Source organism: Cotesia glomerata, linkage group LG1 (assembly GCF_020080835.1).
Source record: "Cotesia glomerata isolate CgM1 linkage group LG1, MPM_Cglom_v2.3, whole genome shotgun sequence".
NCBI lineage: Eukaryota > Metazoa > Arthropoda > Insecta > Hymenoptera > Braconidae > Cotesia > Cotesia glomerata.
This window is the reverse complement of record NC_058158.1, coordinates 17,503,337-17,529,250: the sequence shown is the minus strand read 5'-3', so window position 1 is coordinate 17,529,250 and position 25,914 is coordinate 17,503,337. Positions and strand designations below refer to the sequence as shown.

General features: G+C 33.3%; 3 protein-coding genes, 1 long non-coding RNA gene and 1 pseudogene across 4 annotated transcripts; 2 read left to right on the top strand and 3 right to left on the bottom strand.

Moving 5' to 3' along the window:
* Positions 1 to 1,087: 1,087 nt before the first annotated feature.
* LOC123261589 lies at positions 1,088 to 4,054 on the bottom strand. The gene is made up of 4 exons (XM_044723305.1): positions 3,245 to 4,054; positions 2,426 to 3,010; positions 1,945 to 2,228; positions 1,088 to 1,870 (listed from the first exon to the last, which is right to left on the bottom strand). The coding sequence occupies exons 1-4, from the start codon at positions 3,723 to 3,725 to the stop codon at positions 1,088 to 1,090; spliced, it is 2,133 nt and encodes a 710-aa protein (XP_044579240.1). The 5' UTR covers positions 3,726 to 4,054.
* Positions 4,055 to 7,120: 3,066 nt separating this feature from the next.
* On the bottom strand, positions 7,121 to 7,178 carry LOC123275464 (annotated as a pseudogene).
* Positions 7,179 to 12,067: 4,889 nt separating this feature from the next.
* Positions 12,068 to 12,901, top strand: LOC123261516. Its single transcript, XM_044723188.1, has one exon. It carries the CDS (start codon positions 12,068 to 12,070, stop codon positions 12,899 to 12,901), a length of 834 nt encoding a protein of 277 aa, XP_044579123.1.
* A 5,862-nt stretch (positions 12,902 to 18,763) lies between these two features.
* LOC123259990 lies at positions 18,764 to 20,075 on the top strand. Its single transcript, XM_044720871.1, has 3 exons — positions 18,764 to 18,827; positions 18,911 to 19,297; positions 19,394 to 20,075. Exons 1-3 carry the CDS (start codon positions 18,787 to 18,789, stop codon positions 19,488 to 19,490), a joined length of 525 nt encoding a protein of 174 aa, XP_044576806.1. The 5' UTR covers positions 18,764 to 18,786; the 3' UTR covers positions 19,491 to 20,075.
* A 2,800-nt stretch (positions 20,076 to 22,875) lies between these two features.
* Positions 22,876 to 23,314, bottom strand: LOC123260018. Its single transcript, XR_006508366.1, has 2 exons — positions 23,150 to 23,314; positions 22,876 to 23,009 (listed from the first exon to the last, which is right to left on the bottom strand). It is a non-coding gene; the product is annotated as an uncharacterized LOC123260018 (long non-coding RNA).
* Positions 23,315 to 25,914: the final 2,600 nt, after the last annotated feature.

Below are 25,914 nucleotides of genomic sequence, written 5' to 3'. Positions count from 1 at the left end.
TTTTGAAAAATTCATAACTTTTTTTGGGGTGGCCAAAAAAATTTGAAAAAATTCTCAAAAGTGTTTTTCAAAGGGTAGAAAAGAATGGAAATGTTTCAGCAAAATTTAAAGGGGTCGAGTTCAAAATGGTCGATTTGGCATGGAATACCCCATATATATATATATATATATATATATATATATATATATATATATATATATATATATACATATATACATATATATATATGTATATTAGGGTGGGTCAAAAAAATCAACTATTTTTTTTTTTACAATTAATACGGAAAAATGGGTTACTAGGCACCTTAAAAAAATTCTCACCAAATATGAACTCTTAATTTTAATAGGAAGATCCTCCGCGTCGCAGTTTTTCATTTTTTTCTCAGTCCAATAGAAAAAAATTCATTCCTCATCATTAATTGGTCGTACAGAAAAAATTTTTTTAAGAATTTTGTAGGAAATTTAATGCTCTACAAAAAAGGTATCTTATGTTTTTTCCGTAAACCTCACCATTTCACTAATATTGAAGATTTAAGATTGATTATTTTAAGTCAAATGTCACTTTTGTTTATGAATTTTATAACTCGACAAGAAATGGCTATTATTGAATGGGCAATAGAAATTTTTGTAGCAAATTAACTGCTCTATAAAAATGGTATCTTATGTTTTGGCGATTAAATTAAGCGTTCAAAAGATATTCATCATCAAACTTTCATGTATACCGATTTTAAGAGTTTTTGATTAAATAATCGAAAAATTTCAATTTAATCTATCAGTTTTGAGAAAATTTACACGAAAAAAATTTTTTTTTATCAACTGAGAAACTTCAAAATGTTTTTCAAGCTTTTTTTTATGTGTAAGTATTTTTATCTACATTTAAAAAAATAAATTGTACATTATTTATCGCTTAGTTAATCATTTATCAATAAAAAAAGCAAAGTTTTCATTATAAATATATTATGATTTCAGTTTTAGAGAAAAAAATGTCCAATTAGTTATAAGAAAGTTTTTTATTTCAATTTTCAACTGAGCTATTTATTTTCAAACAATTTTTTGTTGCAAGTACGGTAGTTTTTTCGATGCTCTCTCAAAACTTGCAATAAAATTGAAATTGCTCTTCGTCTTTCGTTAAGCATTGGTTATATTCACTTACTAATGCGACACCTCGCTCTGCCACATCATTAACAACTTTCAATTGTGCGAAAAATTCTTTATTTTCATTATAACTCTCATCAGTAGACCATAAATCAATATTTTTGTCAAGAAAATCATACGGCAGATCAAAGATCTCAAAAAGTTTTAATGACTTCTTAGAAACAAAGTCACTTATATTTTTTTGCAGAATTAAATGTAAATTTTTTCTATCAATAATAAATCTTCTTGCTTTAGAATCTGTACCTTCGCGAGTCTTAACAGCTTCGACAATATTCTTCTTTATGTTTAATGGAACGGTATCATCAAAAAGTGATAAAATAGCAAGTTCATCACTTAAGTACCATAAATGTGAAGTCATTTTTTCACATGTAGCCGAGGAAATTAAAGAATTAATTTTACTGTACTCAATTAAATTTTTCATAAACTCTAAGTCGTGATTAGCAGCAGAAGTCGCAGAAGTTGATGAAAACCAAGCTTTTACATACACCATAACTATAAAAATACAAAATTGTCGAAGACCATCCAATTCTTTCTTAGAAAGGTCAAATTCATCTCTAAAAATAAACATTTTTAGGCAATAAATTGCCTTTGCCATCCATCTTGCATGATGAACTGCACCAGGACGCTTGAAGAAAACTTGCTCTCGTGGCATTTCTCCCAGAAAAATTAATGACAATTCCAATATTTCTTTATAGTCATCTCGGGGTTGCGATAACTACCAAAAGTAATCAATTATTCGTAAAAAATCAAAAATTATCCTCTACACTTAAAATTGTATTTAAATAATACCTGTAAGTATCGCTTAATAAATGAAGATAGATTATTTTTTTCATTCGTAATAATATTAGCAACAATACTATCTTCAACACCAGATTTATACTTCGTTTTATCGAATGTGTCCCAAAATTTTTTGAATCTGCCAAATATTGGAACATTTGGTCCGGATGATACTGGCCAATAGACTTCGAATGCACTCCTTAAAATGATCTCATAAATATGATGGCGACATGGTAACCAAATTAATTCTTTTCCTAAGGCCTTTTCAATTTCTTTACATGTACCATGATGGATTCCTGTATAGTAAAAATAGATAATTACACTTTAAGTTCTGTATTTAATAAAAATTGTAACGCATATTTAAAATCTATAAATAAATAAAGAATTATAACTAATGGGCACGTGTCGAAAATTTAATTAATGTATGAAAACAATTCAACTAGAACGATGAAAATAAAATTTTCTTTTAAATATTTTATCATTGATTAGTTACCCGTATTAACCGCAGTCGTGTCAAAACACATCGCCTTGATGTAACTAATAATACCCCATTGATTTAACGTTGACAAGATGGTTGCTGTTTGATTTTCTGCCGATCCACTATTCATTTTTGGAACTCCAAGTAACTGCTCAGTACCAAAAGCAGTCAAAATAATCGGTAATCGATCCACAAATTTCGATTCAGAAATGTCATTCAGTATTTTCCCATCCCAATGCACGACGTATTTATCATGAGCTTTGAAGTTATCTTTTAGTCCTATAGCAATGTCTTTTCGTAAGAGCATGCGAGTTCGTTGAATTGTTCGATAACTAAGAGTTGTATCTTCTACATTAACACCAACACTTGATAGAACTGGAGCAATAATGAACATCGCATTTCTACTACTAACATTAGCTCTGTCGAGTGCTGAGATAAGCTCTGGAGTTAGAATATTTATTTTTGCTCGTGTTGTCGGTATTTGAGGCACATACTCTAAATCTGAACCGAAATTTGTAGCTTGACTTAATGTAAGGGTTGAAGATGACTCTGATTCCTCACTTCGAACAATCTCATGGCTGGTTGAGGGTTGATTCAAATCTAAAATAAGCGTTGTTATTTAATTAATGGAAGCAAAAATATGGAACTCATTCATTTTGACATCAAATAAGGAACACAAAGAGTTTTTATTTATCATCTACGAACATATTGACATTTATGATATAATTAATTAGAAAAACAATAATATACTTTATTATTCATAATTTATAATCAATTTAATTTATTTTCAATTCTGATTAAAATTTATAATAATTAAATGTTGTAAATACTCACGACTTTCATCTACTTCCATCGTATTCATAGTACTGTTTAATTTATTTGGGTTATTTGAAAGAATTTCTTTCCGGGTATCACTTTTTTGATTTGAATATAGTTCACGAATATCATTATCAAGCAGTTTTATTGATTTATGATCTACAATATCAAATAATGCTTTGATTTCATTCTGAAATATTATTACATTTTTGTTTTGGGCTGATGATTTTTTTCGCACAAAAGATTTTTGCAATTTCAACCATCGGTTATGATAGCGAAGAATTTTTTGTATTACATTAGTTGATCCACTAGTCGGAATCTGGTTGTTTTTCCATAGTTCAATAACTTGATCAGTTGCATTTTTAGCACTTTGTTTGATAGAACATTTTAACACTTTGAGCTGATAAAAAAAAACACTCATAACCTCTTTCACTGTTGGCAACTTACGTTCTGAAATTTTTTGCATGGGTTTTCCGATCAAATGAATTTCCTTATCCATATTTTCGATAAATATATAAATTTATGTAGTGACCGCAAAATTTGTAAATATTTAATCGTTTTATCACATATACAAGATCATAACTTGTGGAAACACTAGAAATGCTGTAGAAAATGTAAACAAATAAAAACAATATAACTATAAAGAAAAATGTAGGTGGCGCTAGTTCACAAGGGAAACAGAGTAAATAGAATACAAAACAAAAATTCTCTACAGAAGAAATTTTCCCAAGGACAATATACAGCTGTAGTGGAAAAATTTTTTAAGACGTTTTGAAGACGTTATAAAAAAACAACATGATCGTGATTTCTAATGATGAAAAATAAAAAGTTTGGAATTATTGAATAAAAATTTTGAAAACAAAATTCAAATAATACTTACATTAAAGACAAAAAATGAAATTTTCTCAAAACTGATAGATTAAATTGAAATTTTTCGATTATTTAATCAAAAACTCTTAAAATCGGTATACATGAAAGTTTGATGATGAATATCTTTTGAACGCTTAATTTAATCGCCAAAACATAAGATACCATTTTTATAGAGCAGTTAATTTGCTACAAAAATTTCTATTGCCCATTCAATAATAGCCATTTCTTGTCGAGTTATAAAATTCATAAACAAAAGTGACATTTGACTTAAAATAATCAATCTTAAATCTTCAATATTAGTGAAATGGTGAGGTTTACGGAAAAAACATAAGATACCTTTTTTGTAGAGCATTAAATTTCCTACAAAATTCTTAAAAAAATTTTTTCTGTACGACCAATTAATGATGAGGAATGAATTTTTTTCTATTGGACTGAGAAAAAAATGAAAAACTGCGACGCGGAGGATCTTCCTATTAAAATTAAGAGTTCATATTTGGTGAGAATTTTTTTAAGGTGCCTAGTAACCCATTTTTCCGTATTAATTGTAAAAAAAAAAATAGTTGATTTTTTTGACCCACCCTAATATATATATATATATATATATATATATATATATACATATATATATACATAATATATGTATCTATTTTTATGCAATAAGTATTTATATATTGTAAGCGTAAGTAGAAAACGATGTAATGCTCATGATCCTAAGTAAATAAAGTAATGAAGGTAATCATAAATACATTTGAAAATTACATCTAGGTAATTTTTATTTAGTTTTAACAATCTACTCGTTTTTTTTTTTTTTTCAATAATAAAGCATTTTAATGATAAATACAACGCAAACAACGATACAAAAAGTACTCGATAGAATTTTTTTAATCCCTAAGTAATAAATATATATATTGTAAGTAGAAAACGACATAATGTCCGCGATCCTAAGTCAATAAAGTAATGAGGGTAATCATAAATACATTTGAACATGTCTAGCTAATTAGAAGAGTTATACAAAAATTTTTATAGTTAGTTTTAACAATCTACTCGTTTTTTTTAATCATAAGTGAAATTAAAGTATTTCTTAATGATAAATACAAAAATAAACAAGAGCGATAAGAGCAAAAATATTATGACGTGAACGTAATTTTCTCGATTTTCTAAAAAATTCTATCTCTGTTAAAAAAAAATATTCATTGGAAAAATCAAAAAAATTTGTTCTATGCAAATTATTCATCTACGGATTGATACTGAGAAATTGAAATCAATAGAAATTATTGAAAAAAATTTAAATCTTATAGTAGTAAATTTGGATGAATATTTTTAATCAGGGATGTGAACTTAATACTTTGGTAATTAAATAACAATTATCGAACTCGCATACGCTAATTAATTCATTTGTTTAATATTTTTTATTATAATTATTTTATTTATAAAAGTATAGTATATTTAATTAATAATAATTAAAGTTACCATTTCAAATATGTATAAGAAATAGCAAACTCAAATTATAAAATTTTGTACTTCAGTTTCATAATCAATAAAAATGAAAACATAAATTAAATAACTACGCTATTTTCTAAAAAATTAGTAATAATATTAATAAATATAATCGTAATTATAGCATATAGAAAAATAATTTGAAAAAAAATATTGAAATTAACTTTAGAACATTTAATTAGCGAAAAAATCAATTTGCTTGAAAAATGAATATAAATTTACTGATTAAAAATTCGACAATTAATAGTAACATGAATTGTTTTATAGTATTTTTTTTAAATTATAAATAATATTGATAATTATAATCATAATTATAGCACATAGAAAAATCATTTGGAAAAAACATTAAAATTAATTTGAGAATATTTAATTAGTAAATTTATTGAATGAAAATTTGACAATAGATAAAGATACTAACTTGAATTGAATACCAGAATTTTCTTTAAATTATTAATAATAGTTATTATGATATCCAGAAAAAATTTGAAAAAATGTTGAAAGTAAGTTGGACTGGTAATGTAGATTGCTACTTTATTCACGAATAATAAATGTTCACTGTACATTATCTTCAGGATTATCATTATTTTCGATAAATTCAAATTTATTGTATGGACCTCCATGGTAAAGAAGGATCAATTTATTTTGATCGATAAGCTCAGTGAGTAACTCCAGTGATGATGTATTCTTTTGAATTGCAGTTGTGGCTCGTTTGGGCAAATACACAGCAAATTCAGCATCCAATGAGGCAATGATGCTTTCTTTAAGTTTAGTTGTAATCATTTTAAGTCCAGTGACAAAATACTCCTGATTGAAAGTGAGTTCTGACATTTTATTTTTTGGTAGAATATCTTTTAAAGTTGCTACGTTGTTGATAGCTGAGAAATCCATGATTTACTGAACACAGAAAATTATTTATAAGACTCTCGAATGGGAAATTTAAATGGGTAATTATGAATTTATATACTTACACACTGAGTTATAAAAAAATGAACGAATATGTCGAATAACCAGTCACAAAGTAATTAACTATTGAAAACAACACTTCTATTCAAAATTATTAAAGAAAAACTGTATATCACCACTCGAACTTTTAGAACTGTGAAGTTTTAAAATTTGATTCAGCTCTTATAGCCCGAATCCCCACCAAAAATAGATGAAAATTGGAGGTATTTGTTACTAAAAATGAGTCACAAAGCTGATAAGCTGATCAAAAATTTGATAAAATAACTAATTTTTCAAATAAATGATCATTAATTGTAAAAGTATGCTGATCAATATAATAGATTAAATACATTTTTGGAGAGAAAGCTACTGACTAATAAAGACAAGAAAATTTATTACATAACAATTATTCATAAGATAAGAAAATTGATTAGATAACAATTGTTCATAAGATAAGAATATTAATTAATAATATATTTCTCAATCCTTTCCTACCAATATCCTGTTACGTGAATGTGGAACGCTTCACGTAATAATTACCGTAACTCCTATTCTTTCCTGCTTCACAGCATTATTTATATTTGTCAAAATGTGGAACGCTTCACGATTTTGCGTGTCATCCTTGCGCAGGGGCCATGCTAAAAGAATAGGTTCCGGGTGGTCGCTGCTAGGTGGCGCTCGAGGTAGGCTGCTAACTCCCTCTGTTTAACTACTCGTCTAGACTATCATGCCAACTCATGATAGAAATTTTAAGCTAATGGGCAAAAATTTTAAACTCCAACATGTGATCTAATGTTGATTTATTTTTTATTTAAATAAATTAATAAATTGTTCGAAATTTTTTCAACTATAGAGTTTTGATATATCACGATATATATATAAATATATCAAGTCGGAACCGTCAAATTGACAAACTTGTGAAATTTTATTATTATTCGCTCAGTACTAGTGGTACTCCAGAGAAAAATGACAGGCACATGACGTGTTTAGAGGCGGAATTGAAGTTTGGAGGCTATGTTTACATGGTTAATTGACTTGATACTGCTGAATTCTTTTATCACATTTAATATACATAGCCTATAGTTTTTTTTAACCTTCTGAATTATTTTTGCTTCAAATACGACCGATTAATACTTGTCAAAAAGCATATTTTATTATTTTTTTTCTATTATTAAGTAAAAGACACATAAGCTATTGTAATACTTTTTGCCTATTTAGTGCTTTTGTTAAACACCAGGGCGCGCCACTTCTGACAGATGTGCTGCCTCTACAGTTAGTGCTCGGTCTCTATAAGTATGATTTTAATCCATTTATAACAGTGAAAACGATCATTTTGTCTTTAAACAAGTATTTCTCGAAACAGCATTTTTCGAATTTGCTGGAGTGATTACTCGGAGACAAATGATCCGATCGCTATAAAATTTTTTTTTGCATCTTCTTTATATAGTTTTCCATACGATGACCCTCCAGTTTTTTGATCTAATCAAAAATCGAATTTTGGCAGGCCAAAAACGACCAAAATTTTGGGTAAAATTTAACTTTTTTTTTAACATGTCGCCATTTTGTCAATTTTTGATTTTTTTATTCGCCCGAGGGTCATCATACAGACAATATTTTTTAGTTTAACGAGAATTTTTTTTTTTAAGTTTTATCAACGGAGAAGGCTGCAATCACTCCAGCAGTGGAGGACCTTTTTTTTGGCAACGCCGAAGATCGCGTGTCATTTCAAAAATATTTAATATTTCATTTCAAAAATTTTACTGTGTATTCTCAAAACATGTATAAATATACCCTCAAAATTTTAAAACGATTGATTCACTAGTTTTGTTTTTTTTTAATTCCCAAAAATTGCCTTTTTCAGGCTGTCACACTAGGTGTGTCCCTTAAATGATTGTAGTTTAGCTTCTAAAAACCGACAATAGAGGCGGTTCCGATGCAACGCTATTCTTCTTGATTGTCTCCATAACCTTGAACAAACGTACATAAAACATCCATTGCTAAGTTGACTTTTTGAGGTTAGTTTTCTTTAGCCGTCAAATATTCTATTTTATGATTAAAATTATTTTTTAGTTATTATTTTTGCGACTGAATTATATCTAATATATAAAATTCTCGTGTCACAGTTTTCGTTGCCATACTCCTCCAAAACGGCTTGACCGATTTTGATGAAATTTTTTGTGCTTATCCGGTATCTATAAGAATCGGCAAACATCTATTTTTCATCCCCCTAAATGTTAGGGGTAGTCCACCCCTAAATTTTTTTTTTTATTTTTTAGACAAAATTTTTAATTTCTATTTTTTTATGATACAACATACAAAAATACATACAATCCTCAATTTTCACCCTTCTACGATCAACCCTTATTTTTTAATAGCCATTTTAGTAATTTAATCATTTTTCCTCTCCGGTCGAAAACTGATCAATCGTCATTTAATTAGTTATCCCCGCCAGATGTCTACAGGTGTTACTTCTGACCCAGTAAACAGCACGGAGTAGGGATGAGAACGAAGCCGGTCTCCTTTCTTCCTCACTCCCTACACAGTTGTCGGCCATCATTATTGTTTATGCATCAAGTGTAGTAGTAACGTTGACAATTATTATTTTGCTATCTCAGTGTAACTCTCATATTAACTTTTAATCATTCCTATTTTATCAATAATAATTAAATTATTAATTTTGAGTGTATTTTGCACAATTAGTTAATCAAGTGATTTTATAACCTCAAAAGTACTCAACACGTGACACGAGCTTCCAATAACAACGGATTTTGTGTTGTAAGTATATTTTTTTTTATTTATATCGAAAATGTTGTTGATCTTATAAAAATGTAATTTTAATTTAATTTTATTAAAAAAATGTAATTGAACAATTAAGATTTTCATATTTTCCAAAAAATCAATCATTATGAATCTTTATTTCGTGCTGATGTGCGTAAGGCTTATCCTAGGATCCAGGCTAGGAGTGTCTGGATTTCTTTTGCGTGTGTTAACGTCCGGTATGCGGAAGATAAGCCTCCAGTGAAGCTGTTACCTTCAACGGGAGTAGGTCCTTTGCGGGGTCTGCTTGATTAGCAGCGAGTTGCTCCCTCGGTATCATCATCATCATCATCACCTGGAGGCGTGTCTGACATTGTGGTTGGCACTCTGCGACCTCTGTTTAATAAAAAGTGTTTGAGAGTGTGTCATGTTAATGCTCAATCGTTAAGGAATGAGCGTCATTTAGAGATTTTTAAAGAATATTTTCGTGGGAATAAGTATGATGTTATTGCTGTGTCTAAGACTTGGTTAAATCATTTAATATCTGATGATATGGTGTTCCTGCCGTCGTTTGTGCTTCATCGTCATGACCGGTGCCTGCGGAGCGGTGGTGGAGTTGCTCTCTATGTCAGGGATGACCTGATGTCTAAGTGTGTATAATAGGAGGGGTGATGTAAGGGAGGATTATTTACGCCTGCCTAGATCTAATTGTCGGATATTTGAGAACTCTTTTCTTATCCGCGGGATACGCATTTGGAATGCGCTACCCCCAGAAGTAACTAAAGCTGAAAATTATGAACTGTTCCGTAGTGCGTGCTATAATTGTTATTTGCAAAAGTATTAATTTATGATATTGAGTTTTGATTGTCATTATTGTATGCTGCTGTGCTGTTGAGTGATATTGAATGATATTAGTTTTGCTTAACTGTGCTATTACCAGGTTTTCTGGCAACTTGTCTCATATCTACCACGATTATAATTTATAATTTATAATTCACGTTATTATTTCATTATAATATGTTATTATTTTATTATTTTCAATTTATGTAATTACATGCTCTGTATTTTACACTGATTATAATGTATAATTATGATGGTCCTGAGGGAGCTAAGGCTCTAGGGTCAATAAAGTTTATTATCTATCTATCTATCTATCTATCTATTTTGAAATGTCAATGGAAATATTGGTTGTATGAAAAAATTATAAGAGACAATGTTTTCATAAAATTTAATTTTTTACTTTTGTTTGAAAAATTTTTCCATAAAACTTATATTTTTGTTATAATTTCATAAATTAAAACTAATCATTGCAAAACTGCGGCAAAAATCCTGGCCCTAATTATACTTTTAACATTTTTCATCATTAAATAATTTCATTAATTCTATTTATGTATGTTTTGTACAGTGAGCAATGCCAAGAAAACGCAAAGGGGCTGATTTGAGCCGCAGTACAAGTAAAGCTCGAAACTTGCGAAATAGCAGATCCGAAAGAACAGAAGAACAAATCCAGCTACAAAATACTGATGCACGTGTCAGAATGGCGCAATTGCATCAAGAAGAGCCAGAAGATACACGAGCTAAACGCAATGAAGTCAGAAGATTAGAACAACGACAATCACGCCGTTTCACAGTCAATAGACGAAGAACAAATGACCAACAATGACAACAGGTACATCGAGCATTGATATCTGATTCATTCCTGCGGCTAGCATTCCAGTATGAGCCCGATATTGAATATTATGCTCATTCAAAAGTGGTAATTGGTAATATGGACAAGGAATGTCCGCATTGTCATGCTCTGGAATTCAAAAATGAGCCAGCTGGAATGTGTTGCGCGTCAGGAAAAGTGCAACTACCTGAAATTGAAACACCACCTGAACCATTGAACGGCTTACTTATTGGCACGGATCCAGATTCTAACGTGTTCCTGAAGTCAATTCGAAGATTTAATTCATGCTTTCAAATGACATCGTTCCCTGCAACAGAAATAGTTCGAAATACTAATGCAAATGGTCAACAATTCAATTCTACATTCAAAATCAGAGGCCAAGTTTATCATAAAATGGGCTCACTGCTGCCAATGCCAAACGAACCACATAAATTCTTACAAATCTACTTTATGGGCGGCGAGGATTCCGGAAGCGCACTTGCCAATCGCGTGAATGCACGTTGTGATTATAATAACCTTGATTCACTTTATGCCAGGCGCATCGTCAGCGAGCTCGATGCTCTTTTGAACGAGCACAACGAGTTGTTGAAAATATTCGAATCACATATGCACCAATTACAAAGCGATAATCACGCTATCGTCATTAATCCTGATAAAACACCAGCTGGAGAGCATATTCGTAGATTCAATGCACCCGTTGTTGATGATGTTGCTGGAATCATGGTTGGCGATTGTACAGCTGTACGAGAAATTGTGATTCGTAGAAGAAATAATAATCTTCAGTTCATTGCTGACACACATCGTTCATATGACGCTCTCCAATATCCGCTAATATTCTGGAAGGGACAAGACGGATATTGCATAAACATAAAACAACGAGATCCCGTATCAGGTACTTCATTGATTATTAATTTGATCATTAATCATTTAACAGAACAATTAAATTATTGAACGTAATAAATTTAAATTAATTTTTATGAACAAATATTACAGGAGCTGAAACAAACAAGAACGTTAGCTCAAAGGATTATTATGCGTACCGATTAATCATTAGACGTGGCCTGGACAACGTCATTTTACGATGTCGTGAGCTTTGTCAACAATTCATGGTCGACATTTACGCGAAGATTGAGAGCGAACGACTACGATACTTACGATATAATCAACAAAAGCTGCGCGCGGAAGAGTACATTCATTTGCGAGACGCTATCAACAACAACGCCGACGTCGCCGAAATTGGTAACCATGTCATTTTACCATCATCGTACGTAGGCAGTCCACGTCATATGCAAGAATATATACAGGATGCTCTGACTTTCGTGCGCGAATATGGACGACCATGTTTATTCATCACGTTCACATGTAATCCAAAATGGCCAGAGATTACATCTTTGCTACTGCCTGGCCAAAATGCAATACATCGCCATGACATTACAGCACGTGTGTTCAGACAAAAGTTGAAGTCTTTAATAAGTTTCATTACTAAATCACATGTATTTGGTCCCACACGTTGCTGGATGTATTCGGTTGAGTGGCAAAAGCGAGGATTACCTCATGCACACATTTTGGTTTGGTTCATCGACAAAATCCGTCCTGAAGAAATCGATAGTATCATTTCTGCGGAAATTGCAGATCCATCCACGAACCAACTGCTGTTTGATATTGTTACAACAAACATGATTCATGGTCCATGTGGTACTCTTAATACTTCATCGCCTTGCATGGCTGATGGAAAATGTACTAAAAATTTCCCTAAAGATTTTACCAATGATACGGTCACAAATGTCGACGGATACCCAATATATCGTCGAAGAAATCCTGAAAATGGCGGACAATCATTTATTAAAAATATCATCAACACAGACATTGATATTGACAATCGTTGGGTGGTGCCATATTCGCCTCTGTTGGGACAGAGACAGCGATTGATCGTGCAATAAATCCACCTAAAACTACACTCACTGCATTTTTTGAATTGTGTAATCGTGCGGATGATTTTGGTGCCTTTGCACGAACATTACTCTATTCACAAGTACCACGCTATTTCACATGGACTCAAACAAAAACATGGATGTCCCGCAAGCAAGGTTCACCAGTTGCTGCATGTCTCAATTTATTTAAATCAAACGCCTTGGGGCGATTATTTACAGTCAATCCAAGACACACGGAGTGCTTTTATCTTCGACTGTTGTTGGTTAATGTTACTGGCCCATTGTCATTTCAAGATATACGTAAAGTGAATGGGCAACAATATCCAACGTATAAAGATGCATGCCTTGCACTCGGCTTGCTGGAAGACGACAACCAGTGGGAATGCATGCTTGCTGAAGCTGCATTGAACTGTACAGCAATACAAATTTGTCTACTATTCGCTATAGTGTTGACTACATGTTTCCTAGCCCGAGCACAGATATTATGGGAAAATCACAAAGATTCAATGACTAATGATATATTGCATCAACATCGTATACGGTGCCACGATCTAACCATAATATTCAGCGACGAAATGTACAATAAAGCATTGATTGCTATTGATGATCTTTGCATTGTCATTGCCAACTTATCACTTAGTAATTTCGGTATGAATTCGCCAAATCGAAGTGCATCTGATTTAATGAATACTGAAATGAATCGTGAACTGCAGTACAGTACTGTAGAAATGGCAGCGATTGTTGCCCGCAATGTCCCACTAATGAATGAGGAACAAAGAACCATTTATGATCGCATTATGCTCGCAGTTTCAGCTGGACAAGGTGGGTTCTTCTTTTTGGATGCACCGGGTGGAACTGGTAAAACATTCGTTATTTCGCTAATTCTTGCTGAAATACGATCAAATAATGGCATCGCATTGGCCGTTGCATCATCGGGCATTGCAGCAACTTTATTGGATGGAGGTAGAACAGCTCATTCAGTATTTAAGCTGCCACTAAATATTCAGAATAACCCTGACGCAGTATGCAACATTAAGAAACAATCGTCCATGGCCACTGTGCTGAAACGGTGTAAAATTATTATTTGGGATGAATGTACTATAGCACACAAACATTCACTTGAGGCGTTGAACAGGACATTGAAAGATATTAAAAACAGTGACAAACTATTTGGCGGAACTCTGTTGGTCCTTTCAGGTGATTTCAGACAAACACTTCCAGTCATTCCACGTTCAACATACGCTGATGAGATCAACGCTTGCTTAAAATCATCTCCATTGTGGCGTAATGTTGAAAAATTACAGCTAAAAATAAATATGCGCGTTCAAATGCTTCAAGATCCATCCGCTGAAACATTTTCAAAACAACTCTTAGATATCGGTGATGGAAAAGTTGCTATAGATGAAACTGGATACGTAAAATTACCGACCGATTTCTGCACAATCGCTGATTCGCAAGATACTCTCATTGAACAAATATTTCCCGATGTACACACACAGTACATAAATCATGAGTGGCTTGCAGAAAGAGCGATTTTAGTGGCAAGAAATGTAGACGTTGACAATTTAAATCTGAAGATACAAATGTTGTTGCCAGGGAACTCGGTATCATATAAATCTATTGATACAGTTTACGACAACAGCGAAGCAGTAAATTTTCCTACAGAGTTTTTGAACTCACTGGATTTGCCAGGCATGCCACCGCATAATTTACAATTAAAGGTTGGATCTCCAATTATCTTGCTTCGTAATTTGAACTCGCCCCGGCTGTGCAACGGTACGCGATTAGTCATTCAAAAATTAATGAAAAACGTGATCGAAGCCAGGATTTTAAATGGCAAGTTCAGAGATGAAAATAAACTCATACCACGGATTCCTATTATACCTACAGATGTGCCAATTCAATTCAAACGTATTTAGTTTCCGATTAGATTGGCATTTGCAATGACTATCAACAAATCACAAGGTCAAACGATGTCTGTTTGTGGATTAGATTTGAGAACACCATGTTTTTCACATGGACAATTATACGTGGCATGCTCTCGAGTGGGTAAACCATCCAGTTTGTTAGTGTTAGCTAAAGATGGACTAACAAAAAATATTGTTCACGCTATAGCATTAAGAGATTGATATTGTTTAATAGTGTTACTGTCGTAATTGTTTAATTAATGATATATAATTTCAAGGAATAAATTATAATAACTTAAAAATAATGTTTGCCTTTTGTTATTTTTATATTCCCTCATCGTTCACAGCGCTCCATGCTTATTTCACGCATATACCACATTCTTACATACATACAATATACACATTCTAATATACATACATACTTACAATAAGTAAGCTATTTTCTGTCTACACTAGAAATTACTAGGAAATTATTTATATGGCAAAACAACGTTTGCCGGGTCAGCTAGTATATATATATAAATTAAAGTTTTAGCGCCTAGAGGTCAAATGACTAGTAGATCTAAATTCAAGCCAACGGATGGACATTCCATCTTCAATATTGGTCGAGAGACATATTCTCTCTTCTTATATATTTTCGATGAGGATCCACCGAACTTGAATACTAGTGAAGCTGAAAGCTTTTGTGGTATCTGTTCAAGTTATAAAGATGTTTATGAAATGACAGAAATTAAAGAAATTAAATGAGAGTAAAGACAAACTTTGAAAAAATAAATGGGGTTGGTTGCCAAGCCAGGAATCGAACCTGGATCTTCCTGATAACATGTCAGGAGCTCTACCATTTAAGCTACCGGGCCTCTTCCACCATCATCGTTTCTCAGTCCATACTTATACTCTCAATACCTCACTTACCTTTCCTTCATTATTTTTTCCCCCCACTCAAGCTACGTACTACGATGGTAATGTAGTAATTTATTTTGAGGCATTATTACAAATTTAATTATGTTTTTTGCGACCGAATTATATATAATTATATAGATAATTTTTTTCAATACGTCATTTGAACAGTCGTTGGATATTGACAATCAGCTAAACGTAACAGGAGATGAAAATGATAATACTGGAGAAATTAGTGAGTTATTAAAATTTATTAATAAATATTAGGGACAACCAATAAATCTTTTGTACTTTTAAATTTTTCTGCAATATTTTACTTATTAATATCACAAATAATTGTTTCACAGTTTCAAGTCAGAAATCAGTTCAGTTCTCATTGTCAGATATTATTGGTAGCCAATCGTCAAAAGGCAGTGATCTTAAACGTACTCATACAGACTTTGAAGATGAACTACCTGAAATCAAAATTAGGAAAAAATCCATCATGACACCTGAGCTTGTTTCAGCATTAGACCGTAATCAAATCAGCAATAGGCAAGCGATGCATATCATATCTGTAGTATTTCTCAGTCTTGGATTAGACATCAATGATTATAATGTTAGTTATTCAACAATATTAAATGCTCGTAATAAGTTCAGAAACGGAATTGTAGAGAAAATTAAAACTGATGTGCAACTGCCTAGATGTTTAATTGTTCATCGGGATGGAAAATTATTACTTACTGATTTCAGCAAAAAAAAAAAGTAGAGCGACTTCTCATTGCTGTCACTGGAGTAAACACTAATCAACTATTAGCAGCTCCATTGGTTTATGAAGCAACAGGAATAAATGAAGCTGAAGTTGTTTTTGAAGTTTTTGAAGTTTTGAATGAATGGAATATTGTTGATAGTATTGGGAACCCTGTTTAAAATTTCCAGTAGGATTCCATCAAAAGCAACAAAAGCCACTTAGAAATCCATAAATTTTATTGGTTTATAAGTGGCTTTTGTCGCTTTTGATGGGATCTTATTGGAGTTTTTCAACAGGGAATTCACATGGAGGCGTGGCTTAAGAAACATGTCGGAAAGTAGCTTACACTTTTAAATTTTTAACCCATGTGATAGTAGGCTAAGTCCCAAAAATGTTATTAAATATCACAGATATATTATTATGGACGGGTAATAACCCGAATCAAAAAAATATTCATGATGCACAACGGATTTTATCTGCTGGGCATTTATTTAAATGTGGAATTAATACCCTGGCGGTTTTGTGGTCACGGTGAAAATACTATGGAAAGTCGGTAGTTCCCTCTATGGTCAACAGTGAGAACTTAGTATTACAGTAGTAATTTCACGGTGAAACATTGGTGACTTTGTTTCATTTCACTACTGTCAAAATATGGTATATATCAGATTATTAGACCTTGGTAAAATGGTTCAAATGACATTTTTATATGGCAGCCATGGAGTGAAACCATAGTAAAAAGTTTATAAATGTATAGTTATTTGACAGTCAAAGCACTGTTGTTACACAGTAAAATAGGAGTGAATCCAAACTGTTTCACTGTCGTGCCACTGTCGATTTACCGTCGTTTCACGATCCTTCCATTGTCGAATAACGCTCTTTTGACTGCCTTTAAATAACCTACTCATAAAAAATCCCATTTGAAAATGCTAAAATTCTCCAAAATGAAAAATTTAGTATTTTTAGAACAATAATAATTTTAAGTAGTATTTACGGATTTTTTTTTTTAACATTAATTACTAACTCATTGATACACTACTAAGCCTGTACAGCCCGGCGTGAGTTATGAGCACTGATGTTCACTGAAAATTAAATTTCAGCTCACACCGGGTCTCGAACCCACGCCTCACCAGTCTCAAGCAAGCATGGTACAACAAGCGTTGTACCGCTTAGCCATGGGACTGTCTACTAAATGGTAGTGAGTTTGAATGGATATTTTTAGACACGGGCAGGTAGTTTTTAATTGAAAGTTGATGAAATTTTCTTTTATATTTATACCATTATAATTAAGGACGTTTTTCATGGTATCTTGAAATATCCTGATTCTGTAAAAAAACATATAATTAAAATTTTTTATTTCATAAGCTTTCCTTCATTTGTGTTTGTCATATAAATATTGATGTAATTATTAAATTTATTAACTGTCAAATAGTGTTAAAAAATAAATATTTTTTTCCTCACTCTGTAAGTTATTATCTTGTTTCAGCTTTTAACGCTGACATTTTTTAAATATATTTCTGAACAGTTATTTGAAATAAACTGTGGCCTTGCATTGATGATATACATGGATTTTTTTGAATTTATTATCACCATGACAAGTGACGTGTTATTTTTTTTAATCGAGCGAAGAAATATTAATTTGTAAATGAAATTTTTTTAAGCGTTTATTTAAAAAATTTTTTTATTCTGAAAATTAACTACAAATAACTAAATTTAATGTGAAATATCAATAGAGTTCAGCACTCTACACTGTTTATAGAATAATAATTGAACAGCATTTACATTATTTGTCCGGAAGAAAACGAACGAGTATATACGGTGAAAAGAAGGTGATTTTACCGTGAGTTGGTGGTCGAACGATCGTCGAACCGTAGTAGGTCCACGGTGATATCACTATGAGTTTATGAGGTGTTCACTTTGAAAAAATCATTTTTCCGCAGTAGAAGCATGCCATACTGACAACAGAAATGCTAAAGTTCCATGAATTGGGAACGGTCTTTTTACCATAGAACTGCTGATAAATCAACATTTATTTACCATCCGTAGTTAGTGATGCAACAGAACGAATATACTGTTTTTCGACAGTGATTTCACCGTACTACAACCCTAACTAGATAGTGAAATAGCCGTCACGTGAAACGACCGTGAATCGACCATCTTTTCACTATGGAGTCACCGCGGATTTACCGTAAGCATGAAACCGCCAGGGTAATGAAAAAAGTGATAATAATGTGACTATAGTTACCGCGCTTTGTATACAAACATCACACATGAAAGAAAAGCCGCACGAAATAAATGCAAAAATCAGTAAAGCTGGGAAAATAATTGCAATTGCTTGCTCATGTAAGGCAGGATTAGGAGAAATGTGTAAACACGAAGTGGCAACATTATTTTATTGTTATCGGTAAGTTAAAGATTTCTAACCTCTAATAGTTGTAAACTTTGACACATAACATGCATGTAGTAAATTAAAAATTTTTATTTTAGTAAAGGAGATAACTTGGACATATTCTCATGCACGGATTTGAAGTGTTCCTGGAGAACGGCATACACCAATGCGTTGGAAAAATATGATCTTGCTCCAATCACTGATCATCCGTGTTTTTCTAAATCAAAAGTAGACAAATTCTTTCAGAATTTGAATAAAAGTTCATCGAGTAATACACTTGCTGATGATGTATCATCAGAAGATGATTTAGACTCAAATTCGATACTAGCTGATGATAACATTACTGTTATGAAAGAGTCTAATCTTTCTAAGAAATCACATGAAGGTCCTAAATATTTATTACAAAATCCAACGCCCGAGCAATATGCTCTAATGTTTAAAAAAATAAAACAAGGACTTCCAAAATCGGCTTTTACAAAACACTTGTAAGTATTTCGAAAATTATAATGTTTTCATAGTTATGAAATTACTGAATTTGAAATATAATTCAAAATACTTTTGTTTTCATTTCTTTTGTGTAGATTAGGCAGGCATGAACCAATAGTTGTGCGCAAAAATAACACTCCAAGTATTAGTGATGAAGAGAAAGCAATTATATCTGCAATTTTCCTTAATTAAAGAACTGAACTCATGGAGGATATTAAAAATACTAAAGTAAATTACGCACAAGAGTGCTGTAAAATACGATGAAGGATTATCATGAAGATTTCGAGGCTATTTGTGCTAATACGAAATTAAATTATGCTGATTGCCATAAAGCTCGTAGATTTCGAATTACAGGTTCGGTTTGCTATAAGCTTTACATATACACTAAAAACAAAAAACCTGATTGGAAAAAGCAGGCTAAGGAGTTATTTGATCCAATTAGTTTCACGAGTGAATACACTGAGTATGACAAAAAAACAGAGGCTGAAGCTCGCTCTCAATTTATTGAAAAAGTTAAAAAAACAGTCGTAGAAACAGGCCTCGTAATTTCAAAACAAAATCCTTGGCTGGCTTATTCGCCTAATGGCATTATTTTGACAGATGGTGTTCCTAGTGCTTTACTTGAAATTAAGTGTCCTTTCAAAGGAAAATCTAAAGGTATTATTGAAACTGTGCAATCTGAAGTAAAAAAAAGTCTAAACCAGGAAGGAGAAAATGTTGTTTTAAAAGAAAAACATAAATTTTATGGGCAAATTCAACTAGGCATGGCTGTGCTAAATGTTAGAAAACATTTTTCGTTTTTTACTCGTCATTTGATAAAATTTTTTTTTATAATTAATGTCGATTTAAATGAAAATTACGTAAAAATTATGCTGAAGGCTTTAAAGTTTGCGTTTTCATTTATTGCATGAAGCGTGTTTACTTAAAAACAAAGATGTAGAAACCAAAGAATAATTATAATAATTAGATAATAAGGAATAATTATAATGAAACGATAATACGCGGCAATCACATTGAATGTGATTAAAGCCGCAGACATAAGTAGTTGCAAAATAGAATTAAATTCTATTTTTTTATAACTAACCCAAGTTATTGGAGACTGGAAAGACAAAGATTAATAGAAATATTGATAAAAGGATGAATAAAATAAAAATTAATTTGATGTTTTTGTTATTTAATGCAGGCTTACAGTAATACACTGTTGATATAATATTTTATTAGTTATTATTACCGACTAATTATGTACAGAGTGTACGCGTCTTTTTTTATACTCTAAGTTTTTTGTAAAGTCTGTAAGTAGTTAGTTGCAAGTGAAGTCTAAATGGTATCGTTGTGATCGTGATAATTTTCCGGTTACGCTGACTATTAAAATCCTTGCTTTAAATATTAGCTCATCGAGTTTGAAACAGGGATCCACCGCTCTCTTGGTCGCCTCTTAATTTATTTAAGGCGCCACTGGATTTTTCCCACAGTATCCAGAAACTGGCCCAGAACAAGGAGTGAAAACTCAGGGTCGGAGAGATTGTCAGGAAGGATACAGAAATTATAGGCAGAAATTCATTTTTACAATTCATTTTATTTATCCAACCCTTAATACAAAATCAAAACCCCTTACAAAATATCAAATTACTTAATCCCGACGATATCCTCTTATGGAGCGTCCTATCGCGGTTACTATCATAGTATCTATTCCCGAACAGTACCCTCATATGGAGCGTCTATACCGCGGTTTCTAGCTTACTACCGTTGTACCCCAAATCCGGCGTCTATACAACGGCTTCTAAGTGTGCCCAGGAAGCAGAGGAGGATACCATGAATCCCTAGGCTACACTGCAATATTATTTATCCACACACACCCACAATATTTATTTAAAATACTTATGCCTATTGCACCCCCACCTGGGCGTCTATGCAAAGGACTCTAAGTGTGCCCAGGAAGCAGAGGAGGATACCATGAATCCCTAGGCAACACTACAATACTTAACACTAACCCACCCACACTATTAATTCCAAACCCACTAATTATTACTCCGGATTCTACAAATTTATTTTCCAAAATCAAACGAAATCCGACTCGATGCCTGGATCCATTTATCCCTTCAACAAAATACAAAACCCGAGTTCCTAATTTATTTCTACAATTCCTAATCTTAATTCCTAAATTAAAATCACTAACTAATTTAATGTCGTGGTCTTAATAATACAACAATTAAATATTTAATACCAAGAGGTCTTCGTATCTTGTATTAATAGATTAAAATCCATTGACAGAGGTCTTAATAATCTGCCAACAACGTGTTGGTTACTTCCGAGATTTTACCAAACTTAATTCTACTGAATTTACTTAATTTAATTTATAAGCTGTTGTGTTAAATTACTCGGCTTTGTCTAATTTATTTTACTAGAATTTATTAATTATTTTTCCAAGTTATTTTAATTCATTTTACCAGAATCTATTAGTTTATTTTATTTTAATCCGAACTTATGGAATTATTTATTTTGTCCAGATTATTTTATTTAATTCATTTTATTTATTTAAGATCTTAGCTTTCAATGACTAAAATTTTATCAATTAATTTCATGTAATTTATTTTTACTAAACTGTTTGGCTTGTTCTTCAATAATCGAGTTTTATTTTCTCTACGTTGTTTTATTTTACGTTCTATTGTGTTGCATGAAAAACTTAGCATTTATTTTATTTTATTTGAGGATTATATTCTGCCTAGCAACACAGTACGATTTTAGTCTCGACTTTGAGTGTCCTCTACCCAGCGCTTCACGCGGGACAAGATGGCTGACGCTCTCGCTCGGTCTTGCGTCTCTGTCGCAAGTTTTTGGTGTAATTTTTTCTCTGACGAATTTTTACAAGTTTTATTTTCTACTTTTAATTAACAAATTTACATGAACAATTTTCTTGCAATTTTGACTGATTCTAAATTTATTTCCAATGATTTTATTTAAACAATTAAATTTTATTATAAATTACTTTCCCGAATTTAATAAATTTTACTTCAAATGATTTTTACTAAAGTTCCTCTAAAACATTTTACTGATTTTATTTTAAGCAATTAATTGAATAAATTTCCAAACTCGATTATTAACGACAATTAATTTTACATGGCACCAAAGTCATAAATTGACCAACCGAAATTATTCCTGGTAAAACCAATTCAAGCTCTGCCTACGTAGTTAACTAACAAATCCGAAATAATTCCTGGTTTTGTTAATTAATTATTTAGTAATTATTTTTGACTTGCTTTTAACTTTAGTCTAATTTTTATTCTGGACTTTCCTCTTAAATAAATTCCCAAATAAACTCTGCCTCTTATTTCCAGTAAATTCTCAAACATTTTCTAAATAATATTTTAAATAATATCCCAAATAATATTCCGAGTAAATTCTAATAAATAAATTTCCATATAATAATTAAGTAAATTCTACGATGCAATACTTAATCTAATGATTGTGACCGAACGCGAAATGGCGGTGACCTTCAGCCGACTTCAATGCCTGGCTGATGCCGCACCACCGAGAGATTATTGGGACATTTTATTTGTACCTGGAGTTTTTCTTTTACGACGTTAATGAACTCCCTCGAAGAGCTACAACTCCTTGTCGTCGTCACTGGTACAAATCCCTCCTCGGTGGAAAATTCTGCTTGGCAGCGAGACCTCGGTCACCGTCACTCGTTTCTCCGAATATTTTATGAATCTGAAACCGCAATCAAGCATTAGAAATTGTTAAAATTTAAGATCAATTTACGCAAGCCGACTGAAGGCCTGGCAAGCAATAAATTAATAGATTTGATCGCTTCGTTCCACTTGTACGAAAGGCGACAAATAAATAATTACCTGTGCTTTGCTATTAATTTTTGCGCGACTGTTCGGTTTGACTGTTCGGTCACAATGACTCTTCCGAATTTTGTCGGTGCGTTTCTTTCTTCCTCTGCTCTCCCCACTCTCACTGCCGACACCTCCACCTTGGGGACTCACTCACAAGTGTCAAACTATGACTACGAGGGCTGCAGATCACAGCGCTCTGTGATCCGTCGATAACATAATGGGTGCGGATAAAGGGCTTTTAACGGGTAACGATCACTCCGTTACACTCCTCCCCCAGACGTTCACCAGGGCGCTGTGAATCTAGACCTCGTATCTCCCAGGTTGTTTGAGTCAAATCACATTTCTTCAACATAGCAGAATCTAAATGATCTTCATCTAGTCAGACTGCGTAGAAATGCTGAGAGCAAAGGGCGACCTTGTACGCCCCGATCAATGTTACTACCGTAATGGAACTGCCTGTAATCCAAAGTTCCGACTTAGGCCTGGTTCTCAGGATTACGACCTAGGTGTTCCTTGTACAGCTCAATAGCTGATAAGACCTTATCTCCCATCTTTTCTATAGAACTGACTTTAGGTGACTTGGAGGCTATATCGATAATGTAAGATACAACAAGATCTGTTCTTATTGTCAGGTTTTAATTTGATACTTGCCTGGAGAACTGGCGACTGGTACAAAGCTCGGCTTGCCTGCTTAACGCGGCTTTTGCCATGGACAAAGTAACATGGTAACAACTTGAATGAAGCGTCAGCTGAACACTGAGTTTGACCTTCATCCACATAAGCTTGCAACTCGGCTTCAAAGCTTGATTTGTTCACTATTATTTTATTATAGTTAGTCTGAACATGCAAGAGCACTTCCGAGGCAAATTTCACTCCGAAAACCTCAAGAAAATCCTGAACTCGGCTATTAATGAACTCCTTCCTTTTTCGGTGACGAGAAAAAGCGGGCATCCCCGAAGAGAGAAGGTTTTCTCTGAAGTTTTCAGCAGTTGCACCAGTACTCCGACTTAATAATGAAACTCGACAAATCTTGTACCCAAGTTTTGGATAACCAATACCTATTGGTTACCCCGTCTAGATCGGGTAAATAGCCCAGCGACATCATATGTCACCTCAGCCGGTGAACTTGGAACAATCAATGGTTTGACGTTGACTAATGCCTGTCGGAATTGATATTGGGTTGCTGGAACTCGAGGTCGGTAAATTTGATACCGTGACTGTACCTGGTTGTAGCTGGTGTTTGGGTTGTTCACACGACGTTGAACTCCATAACGGTTGTCGTAAAAGACATTACCTGGTATCGTTATGGCACTGAATCCTGGTACGGTTGTTTTGTCTCTTAATAGCATCCTGGACTCCACAGGGTCTTCCGGTCGTAGCTGAATTATCCCAAAACGGGGTTCGTCAACTGATTCGACAGTTTTTACAACTGTAGTCTGTACACCAGCTTCTTCCAAGCACCTAGTAGCCTCATGCAAAGCACTCAGTAATTCCTCGTAAGTTTGGACATTCCTCGCAAACACCAATGTTCTCAATTCATCGGCTAAATGATTGCGAATGTAAATCACTTGCTCTGAGATAGATGGTGGAGCAATCATAGCCTGAAATTTCTGTTGTACTTTGAGAACAAACTCCGTGGCATTATCATTGGGCATCATCCTCATGCGACTTATCTCCCTGATCAGCTGGTGATCAGTAGCTGGGCTGCCAAAAGCCTTTCGAAACTCTTCCTTGAATTGTGAAAAAATTTGTCCATCGAAAATAGTTGGTGTCTACCCATCTAGCCGCGTGATTTTTAAAGTATAACTTACTACTTTAAGTAGCTCAGATTCGGTCCACCCTTCTCTGTTAGCTCTGGCTTCGAGGACGTTAACAAAATCGTTAGCTAACATTCCGAGCTGAGGAAAATATAAACCAGCCATTTGAAAACTGTCTTTGATGTTTTTCCAGCGATCATAATCTTCCATCTGACATTGTAATGGAATGAAGGAATGAAATCCCGGCATATTTGGAAATCCTGCCTGGGAAGGCATTCCTGGATTTTGCTGTAAATCACCCGGTTGCTGATTGATTTGCGGTGGATTAACATGCTGCTGGGAATTTTGTTGTTGTCGAGGCAAATCTGCTAACTGTCTCAGTTGTTCTGGTGGCCTTTGGACGTTCGAAGTATGGCATTGAGCAAAATCGTGGCTCGAAGTTGGTGCTGAAACTGGTCTTGTAGGCCTCAGCACGTTCACGTGCTCCCCCTCCCACCAGACCGTAACCTACCGGGTTAGCGGTTGAACGTCGAAGATAGATTTCTGACGCCTGCAAATTCATAGGAAAAAGTAAAAACACTCGGTGTCTCCTGTAATGGCGGCTCTGTCAGAAGCCTAGTGACTTCTTGTATGTGAGCACGATTTTGCCGATTGATTTCTATTTGCTCCGCGACTATCCCATACAACCGACGAGTTTTACTTTCCATACGAGTTACCCATTGACTCATTCTTGGTGTTAATTCTTCTCGAGGTAGGTTGTCATCCTCATGGCTACTGAATAACTCTAAATCCTCCTCTCCTTGCCTATCATCCCCATTTGCCTGCTCTGTATGAGCGGTCTGCTGGTTCAGATGACCGTTACTGGAGTTTTGGACACTAGTAGTTCTATTATGATTATCCAATTGACGTTCTAATTCCATACGCTGTTGTTCATTTAAGCCATGTGTGCTCGTAGATGCCAAATTTTCAGGGCCGTGCACTCCCTGGTGCTGCCTGCTTCCGCGGCCTCTACTCAGG

Bases quoted from the DNA above. Each gene is read 5' to 3' on its own strand.
- LOC123261516 (XM_044723188.1), top strand. From the start codon at position 12,068: ATGGTCGACATTTACGCGAAGATTGAGAGCGAACGACTACGATACTTA.
- LOC123261589 (XM_044723305.1), bottom strand. From the start codon at position 3,725: ATGGATAAGGAAATTCATTTGATCGGAAAACCCATGCAAAAAATTTCA. The intron at 2,229-2,425 runs GTAACTAATCAA...TTTACTATACAG, and splicing joins CACGACTGCGGTTAATACGG to GAATCCATCATGGTACATGT. The intron at 1,871-1,944 runs GTATTATTTAAA...TACTTTTGGTAG, and splicing joins TTATTAAGCGATACTTACAG to TTATCGCAACCCCGAGATGA.
- LOC123259990 (XM_044720871.1), top strand. From the start codon at position 18,787: ATGTGTAAACACGAAGTGGCAACATTATTTTATTGTTATCG. The intron at 18,828-18,910 runs GTAAGTTAAAGA...TTTTTATTTTAG, and splicing joins ACATTATTTTATTGTTATCG to TAAAGGAGATAACTTGGACA. The intron at 19,298-19,393 runs GTAAGTATTTCG...TCTTTTGTGTAG, and splicing joins TCGGCTTTTACAAAACACTT to ATTAGGCAGGCATGAACCAA.